Genomic DNA, 8,876 nt, shown 5'->3' on the forward strand with positions numbered 1-8,876 from the left:
CCTCTTTTCTCTTCCTCTCCATGGAACCCATGTGTCGTGCTCGCCAAGGTAATTTGTTAGGGTCATCTAAGAGCATCTTCAACATACTATAAAAAAAAACTCTCCAATATAGCTAACTTTCCATCTGATTTGTCAAGTCAGACTCGTTACTTACTCCAACATACTTTCCATCTACACTCTATATTATAAGTCTATGATAGTGGGAGCCGTGTGTCAGCCTCAAATACCCCTTATTCTTCCTCCTCTTTTCTCCCCCTTTTCCTCGAGCCATGCGAGGTAATGATAGCGACAAACAAAAGGCGACAATGGATTTGTACATGCGTGAGGTGACGACGGAGCCCTACCGCACCGGCCTCTTTACCGCCTCGTCTCCCATCTCGCTGGCGCCGCCGCTCCTTCACGCCGCCTCGTCTCCCTTCTCCCACCTCGATACCACTATCGCCACTCGTCCATTCTCCTCTCTCTCTCTCTCTCTCTCTCTCACACACACACACACACACACTCAAGTAGCCATTTAAGTAAAGAGGCTTTTTGAGGTGCTCTAACTTTTGTGCGTCTGCTAGTCAACGGGTATGGAGGTGTTGGTAGCTGTCGACCGTCGTGACTGCGCCGCTGGAGGGAGGCATCGTCCGCGGGTACCTCCACGTAATTGGAATATTATGTATCTATAAGTTATTTCCTAATAAGTATAGTTAATGTTAATTATATTTTCTCTCGTAAAGACATCATCTCAATTGTTTCTAGTTTTGGATGATTCATCAATGGTGAAAAATGTACCACACCATGCAAACCATATCATTCGGATAATTGATCAAGATAAAATATACTCCATAATGCTATATATCTATAAAGTTCATCCTTGCCAAGTGAAGTTAGTGATAATTATCTCTTATCTCAAGAAGTCATGTCATCTTAATTGTTTTTAGCCTTTGATGATTTATCAAGTATGCAAATTGCATATGTTCTCCCTAAAAACGCACCATACAACACAACCATTTATAACTTGTAGATAATTTATCAAGATACAAAATATATAAACACGTGAAAGCAAATCATAATCATATAATAAGTAAAACAAAAAAAATTATAATTCATATATACCATTTATAACCTTCAGATAATTTATCAAGGTGCAAAAATATATAAACACATGAAAAAAATTGTATAGTACCTAAGAAAAAAATTATAATTCATATATAGTTCTCCTACAGCTAACATACGATGTATTAGTACCTAACTAGTTTGATAAGCGGATGTTAATTTGCTGGGCAATCGTGAGGTTTGGAGAAGTGAAAGAGCGAAGTCGTTTGTTTATCTGATTTGGAATTGTGTTGTACTAGTCGGTTAGTTAAGACTTGAGGGGGAGAGAGAGAGAGAGAGAGGGGGGGGGGGGGGGGGGGGGGGGGGGGGAGGCAGGTCGGCAATTAGAACGTCAACGTCGAGGAATCGCTGGATTGCGCTGCGCGGTGTGCAGCAGTTAGGTAGCTAGTCATGCATGCGTGCCTTTTTTTAGTAATACTACTGGAGTCGTAGTAGCAGCAGGTTGATTCTCTGAATGTTCTAGTATACTCTTTCTTATCGTGTCGTGCTGCTTTCCAAAGCTACCCGTGCTCGCAAAAGTATCAGTAGGAATGAATGAATGAATGAAAATAAGCAAGTTTGGGAGATTGATGCAAATGAAAACGTGACATCGTCTGATCATGCCTTCCATGCGTGATCTATCTATCTTATCTTGAAGTATACATATGTATAGAGAAGAAAGAGATAAAATTTGATCCAATCATGCATGCGTTTGGTGGAACGGAAGGGAAGGGAATGGAATGGAAGAAAAGGAGGACTAGTAAACCTTTTACTATTCCATGACCATTACTCCATGGTCTAGAACCAAGGGAGGGAGCGTGCGCTGTGGAAAAGGGGCCTCTTTGGTTCGAAAAAACCCCCCGACCCGATCGATTCTGCCGACGAAAATATGAAAAGTAGAAGTAGAGTTTGTTACCGGTGTGTGTGTGGCGTCACTCCATCGTTTTCCCCTGGGCGGGGTGGCCTGTTGTTATTAGCGTATAGTAGTAATAAATAAATAAGAAAAGGAGTACAAGTACAGTAATGGCTAGCAATCAATTAGATAGAGGCCCTTAGCTTCCTCCTTGATTATGTTTTGGAGTATTATTGGGGATGGATGGAGATCATGTCCACCGCCAAACAGAGTGTTGGAAGGTGCCGCGCCGCGCCGCTCTGCCCTGTTGATATGCTCTCCCACGCCGCCCATCCCTCTCCAATTCCTCCTGCTATTAGACCACAACATTCCAGCAGAAGCAGATGAGGGAATAGCACTAGAGTAGAGAGCAAGCAGAGAGGCAGCATGAAGGTGGGCGTGGAGATATTGGACGCGTCGGAGCTTGCGCCCAAGGACGGCGCCGGCGCCTGCAACGCGTTCGTAGAGGTGGAGTTCGACGGGCAGAAGCAATACACCCCGACCAAGCCCGCCGATCGTTCCCCGCAATGGAACCACACCCTCGTGTTCGACGTCCGCGACCCCTCCCGCCTCCCCTCCCTCCCCGTCGACGTCTCCGTCCACCACGATCGCAGCCTCACCGACCACCACGCCACCCGCCCCCACACCTTCCTCGGCCGCGTCCGCATCTCCGCCGCCTCCCTCGCCCCCTCCCCGCAGGACGCCCTCCTCCAGCGCTACCCGCTCGAGAAGCGCAGCCTCTTCTCCCGCGTCTCCGGCGACATCGCCCTCCGACTCTACCTCATCGCCAACGACTCCCCTGATCCTCCTCCTGCTCCTGCTGTCCACCACCACCAGCACCAGCCTCCCCAGTCCGTCTCCGCCGAGCAACCCGACAGCAGGCCTCCTCCCGCCTTTCCCCATGGAGAGGCGCAGGCGCAGGCGCAGCCACCGCCCCCGGAGTCGGAGTCCAAGGGCAAGACCACCCACGACCACGAGCCTCCTCGTGTGTTCCGCTCCGTCCCCGCCCAAGCCCCCGCCCCCGCCGCCTCTCAACCCAGGCGTGCCACGCTCCACGCGGTGGCCGCGCCGCCACCGCCGCCAGGCCAGACCGTGGTCATGCCGCGCCCTCCCGGCCCCGCCCCCGGGCCGCCCCCCTCGGCGTTCGGCCTGGTGGAGACCAAGCCGCCGCTGCCGGCCAAGATGGGCCCACGCGCCGCGGTGGCCGCCGCGGCCAAGATCGCCTCCACCTACGACATGGTGGAGCCCATGTCGTACCTGTACGTGAGCGTGGTCAAGGCGCGCGACCTCCCCACCATGGACATCACCGGCGCGCTCGACCCCTACGTCGAGGTCAGGCTCGGCAACTTCAAGGGCGTCACCCGCCACCTCGAGAAGAACCCCAACCCGGTGTGGCGCCAGGTCTTCGCCTTCTCCCGCGATCACCTGCAGTCCAGCCAGCTTGAGGTGGTCGTCAAGGACAAGGACGTCCTCAAGGACGACTTCGTCGGCCGCGTCGTCTTCGACATGACCGACATCCCCAACCGCGTCCCGCCCGACAGCCCCCTCGCCCCGCAGTGGTACCGCCTCGCCGACCGCTCCGGCGAGAAGATTCGCCACGGCGAGATCATGCTCGCCGTCTGGAACGGCACGCAGGCCGACGAGGCGTTCCCGGAGGCCTGGCACTCGGACGCCCACTCCGTCTCCCTCGACAGCCTCGCCAGCACGCGCTCCAAGGTGTACTACTCCCCCAAGCTCATCTACCTCAAGGTGGTGGCCATCGCGGCGCAAGACCTCATCCCCGCCGAGAAGGGCCGCCCGCTGGCACCGTCCATCGTCAAGATACAGCTGGGCGGGCAGACGCGGCGGACGCGGCCGCAGGGGTCGGCCAACCCGATGTGGAACGAGGAGTTCCTGTTCGTGGCCGCGGAGCCGTTCGACGAGCCGCTGGTGGTGACGGTGGAGGAGCGCGTGGCGGCGGGGCGGGACGAGCCGGTGGGGCGCGTGATCATCCCGGTGGCGGCGCCCTACGTGCCTCGCAACGACCTAGCCAAGTCGATCGAGGCCAAGTGGTTCAGCCTGTCGCGGGCGCTGACGGCGGACGAGGCCGCGGCGGCGGAGGCGACGAAGCTCAAGTCGTCGTTCGCGAGCAAGATCCACCTGCGGCTGAGCCTGGAGACGGCGTACCACGTGCTGGACGAGTCGACGCACTACAGCAGCGACCTGCAGCCGGCGGCGAAGAAGCTGAGGAAGAGCCCGATCGGGATCCTGGAGCTGGGCATCCTCGGGGCGCGGAACCTGGCGGGCGGGAAGAGCCCCTACTGCGTGGCCAAGTACGGGGCGAAGTGGGTGCGGACGCGGACGCTGGTGGGGACGGCGGCGCCCCGGTGGAACGAGCAGTACACGTGGGAGGTGTTCGACCTGTGCACGGTGGTGACGGTGGCGGTGTTCGACAACTGCCACCTGACGGGGGGCGGGGACGCCAAGGACCAGCGGATCGGCAAGGTGCGGGTGCGGCTGTCGACGCTGGAGACGGAGCGCGTGTACACCCACTTCTACCCGCTGATGACGCTGACGCCGGGGGGCCTGAAGAAGACCGGGGAGCTCCACCTGGCGGTGCGGTTCACGTGCACGGCGTGGGCCAACATGCTGGCCATGTACGGGAAGCCGCTGCTGCCCAAGATGCACTACACCCACCCCATCTCGGTGCTGCAGATGGACTACCTGCGGTTCCAGGCGATGCAGATGGTGGCGGCGCGGCTGGGTCGCGCGGAGCCCCCGCTGCACCGTGAGGTGGTGGAGTACATGCTGGACGTGGACTCCCACATGTTCAGCCTGCGTCGGAGCAAGGCCAACTTCAAGCGGATGACGTCGCTCTTCTCCGGGGCGGTGGCGGTGGCGCGGTGGATGGATGGGATCTGCAAGTGGAAGAACCCGGTGACCACCATCCTGGTGCACGTGCTGTTCCTCATCCTGGTGTGCTACCCGGAGCTGATCCTCCCCACCGTCTTCCTCTACCTGTTCGTCATCGGGGTGTGGAACTACCGGAGGCGGCCGCGGAAGCCGGCGCACATGGACACGGCGCTGTCGCACGCGGAGGCGGAGCAGGTGCACCCGGACGAGCTGGACGAGGAGTTCGACACGTTCCCCACCAGCAAGCCCGGGGACGTGGTGCGGATGAGGTACGACCGGCTGCGGAGCGTGGCCGGGAGGGTGCAGACGGTGGTGGGTGACCTGGCCACGCAGGGGGAGCGCGCCCAGGCGCTGCTCAGCTGGCGCGACCCCCGTGCCACCTCCATCTTCGTCCTGCTCTCGCTCATCATCGCGGTGGTGCTCTACGTCACGCCGTTCCAGGTGGTGGCGGTGGTGGTGGGGCTGTACCTCCTCCGCCATCCGCGCTTCCGCAGCAAGCAGCCGTCCGTCCCCTTCAACTTCTACAAGCGACTACCCGCCAAGTCCGACGTCCTCCTCTGAACACAACTACTACCGTACCTACCCATTCCGTTCCCTTCCGTCCGTCCGTCCGTCCTTGCCAATTCACTCGTCATCTGGACCAAGTACGTGCAGCAGAAGCATCATAACATACGGGGAGTTTTTACCCGTCCTCTACTCTCAAAATTCACAAGGCGCGCGCGCGAGGTCCAGTCCAGTCCCGGGCGGTGGTAGACGCAGACGCAGACAGGCAGCCATCCGCCCGGCGAGCCAACGCAATCATTCGCGCTCAAATAATGCGCGCAAGAGAAGAAGAATAACTAATAAGTCTGGAAGGAGCAAAGTTGGTTGTTGCTACATTCTTTTCGTTCGCCCACCATTCTTTTCTCTTTTTTTTCTTGATGAGATTCCTATCTTGCTGCCCGCCTGCAGTTTCTTCTGCCTTTCCTCTTTTCCTTCTCTTTTCTTTCATTCCGTGCCTGTGGAATGTGCGTGTATATTCCCATCTATCCCTTTGGTCGTCTGCCACTACCACTGTGTGTACCATGACATATCTCTCCATATATACTAGTAGTACATACGTGTAGTACTAGCATCATACTACAAGAATAATTTTGTCTTTATTAATAAAGTTCTACCTGTAATGGCATTGCTCTACCCTAACGACTCATTCTATAAATAAACCACTTGTGTGGCGTACGTGGTACCAAAAATGCACTTGTGTATCCTATGTTCTTGTTCCAACTGCTTCACGCGTGCTTCTATTCTATTCTACTCCTATGCGCCATACTTTTCTTTCCTCTCCCTCACAAAAGTACCTACACTAATGCACAGCAAGTCAATTAATTAGCTAGCTACACCATATTTTCTCTCTTCAAACATGCGGCTGGCTCATGCTTATTAGAGCAGATACAATAGCAAGCTATAAGCTAACTGTAAATATATTTTAATGAGATAAATAAGGAAAGAGAAAAGTAGCAGGCTACAGATTTGTAGCCAGCTATAGCACGGACTCCAAAACGTAGTGTGTGTATGACATGTGGGATCATATATTAATAGTGTAGTATGTAACTATTGTATGGATAAGCTATTAGATTGTTTATAAATGAATTGTAGCCAGTAGTTGGCTATACTATTAAACTTGCTCTTATTACTCCTACTATTTTTTTTTGATCTTCGAAAAGCGTTCAATCCATGTCTAGAGGAAAACATGCACAGCTCTTGTTTACTTCGCTCTTCCTATTTGCTACCACGGTTGGTCGAGGCAAATAAGTAAGCTAATTATACATTGATGCTCTTTGTAGCTAGAAATGATACTCCCTCTGTTTTAAAATATTTGACACCGTTGACTTTTTAGTGCGTGTTTGACCATTCATCTTATTCAAAAAATTAAGTAATTATTTTTTCTTTTCATATCATTTGATTCATTGTTAAATATACTTTCATGTATACATATAGTTTTACATATTTCATAATTTTTTTAATAAGACGAACGGTCAAACATGTGCTAAAAATTCAACTGTGTCAAATATTTTGAAACAGAGGGAGTAATATTTTCGAATGGAGGAAGTACATGATACATTGAGGCAAATAAGTAGTAGTAATCCACCTCGATTTGGAGTTCCCTTTTTAGGCAAAATTTGAATCTTTTTTAAACACACTCGATCTGAAGTGATTGCTCCGATCAACGATCGGTTGAAAACACGAGTCCTGAGCTAGTAGTGATCTTCTATAGCTTGGATGGAGGGGAGTTGCTCCCATCTTATTAATTCCTGTGCACATCCATCCATTATTACATAGGAGTATGATGCATTTACAGGACCATCGATCGCGATATCAATTCTGCGATCAAGCACGCACACACTTAGTGCTGATGCGATGGTTTGAAACTGTTGGCTTAGCATTAGCTAGCATATCCTGTCGGTCACCAAAATATGTAGTATATATATGTATTAAAAAATAATTTGATCATCGTGCTGTATATTATTACGAACATATTTTTCATGTGTTCAATATGAACAAAGGAAAAATATTATTTAAAAATTTGTAAATTTGAATTGAAGTATTAGAAACGGCAATTTATATTTCGCCAGGTATGGGTTAATTAGCATATATAGCCTCCACCTTCAGGCCCACTGGTGGAGAAACATCTTTTGTTGGTCGGCCGAATTCCACAATAGTCCCGGTTGCAATAAAAACCGGGACTAAAGATGATCTTTAGTCCCGATTAAAAAGGGTAACGGGCATATTTGATCTTTAGTCCCGGTTGGTGGTTGGTAACACCAACCGGGACTAAAGATCATCTTTAGTCCCGGTTCAAATGCTGTCAGGGCCTGTCAATGAAATACATGTACGAACTCGGTAAACCGCTTGTCAAGCCTGAGCAGCTGCAGTCCCTATCCACACAAATATACAAGTTCCATCAACTGTACATAGAGATGAGCGCCACCGGTAGAGAGATGATCGGAGCGAGGATCAGGGACATGGACTTCTTGCAAGGAGATGACATTCTCTGGATCAATTTCAAGGGTATCTACAAACTATACCAGCTGGATGCCCTCGACGTCTCTATTATGAGTTGCTGGATATTGTAAGTATCGTTCAGTTAGATTTCTTATTACATTTCCTTTAATTAATTAGGTCCTTGTATATAAGTAGACTATATATAATATATACTTCCTTTTATCGTTGTAGAATGGAGATTCAAAGGGCCCGACGGCGGGGGGTTTTCGATACTGGATTCATCGATCCTCGGAAAGTAAACGTCGCAATGCTCGACCAGTATCCGCAAGCCACAGAGGACAATCTCGTCCATTTCCTGAAGGCGCAGCATTACAAGACGTTCATACTATTGCCGTACAACACAGAGTTAGTTTTTACTGTCTTCCTATAATAAATTTCATTCCCGTACGAACATGCTAAATGTTTCATATGTAATGCATCCCACGCACATTGCAGATTCCACTGGGTCCTTTTACTCTTCGACCTGGAGGCCTGCACCGTCAACGTATATGACTCAATGGATAAAAAAGAGTCTACGTTTGACAAGGTTTTCGAACTTATAGACAGGTACTGTCATAAGTTCCTATGTTAATTAAGAATCTTGTTATAATTAATTGCTACTACGAATCATAGCTTTAAACTCCATGTAGGGCTTGATATCGGTTCCATCATTTGGTCCGCGGCAAATGGAGAGAAAGACTTAGGCGGAAGTTCAATTTTCCTGTGAGTACACATGCTCTACATTTATATTCAATTTCCAATTCAAATACATACAAGTGTATATTAATTACATCTCTCGCCGTTTGTTATTTATTTATAGTGCGCAAAGCAAAAGCAGGGAACTAACTTGTGTGGCTACTACGTGTGCGAGTATTGCCACTGCCTTGCAGACCAAATCATCACCACAAGAGAGCTCGATATACGTACAAATAAATTCAAAATTTCATTGCGTATGTATCGATTTTTTGTTTAATTACTAATTAATTTCATA

At 50.5% G+C, this 8,876-nt stretch overlaps 1 protein-coding gene across 1 annotated transcript; it reads left to right on the forward strand.

The window, feature by feature from the left end:
• Positions 1-2,159: 2,159 nt before the first annotated feature.
• Positions 2,160-6,040, forward strand: LOC127769662 (FT-interacting protein 3-like). Its single transcript, XM_052295273.1, has one exon. The coding sequence runs from the start codon at positions 2,360-2,362 to the stop codon at positions 5,423-5,425; it is 3,066 nt and encodes a 1,021-aa protein (XP_052151233.1). The 5' UTR covers positions 2,160-2,359; the 3' UTR covers positions 5,426-6,040.
• Positions 6,041-8,876: the final 2,836 nt, after the last annotated feature.

The sequence above is a fragment of the Oryza glaberrima genome, chromosome 4 (assembly GCF_000147395.1).
Source record: "Oryza glaberrima chromosome 4, OglaRS2, whole genome shotgun sequence".
NCBI classification, from domain to species: Eukaryota; Viridiplantae; Streptophyta; class Magnoliopsida; order Poales; family Poaceae; genus Oryza; species Oryza glaberrima.

Bases quoted from the DNA above. Each gene is read 5' to 3' on its own strand.
- LOC127769662 (XM_052295273.1), top strand. From the start codon at position 2,360: ATGAAGGTGGGCGTGGAGATATTGGACGCGTCGGAGCTTGCGCCCAAG.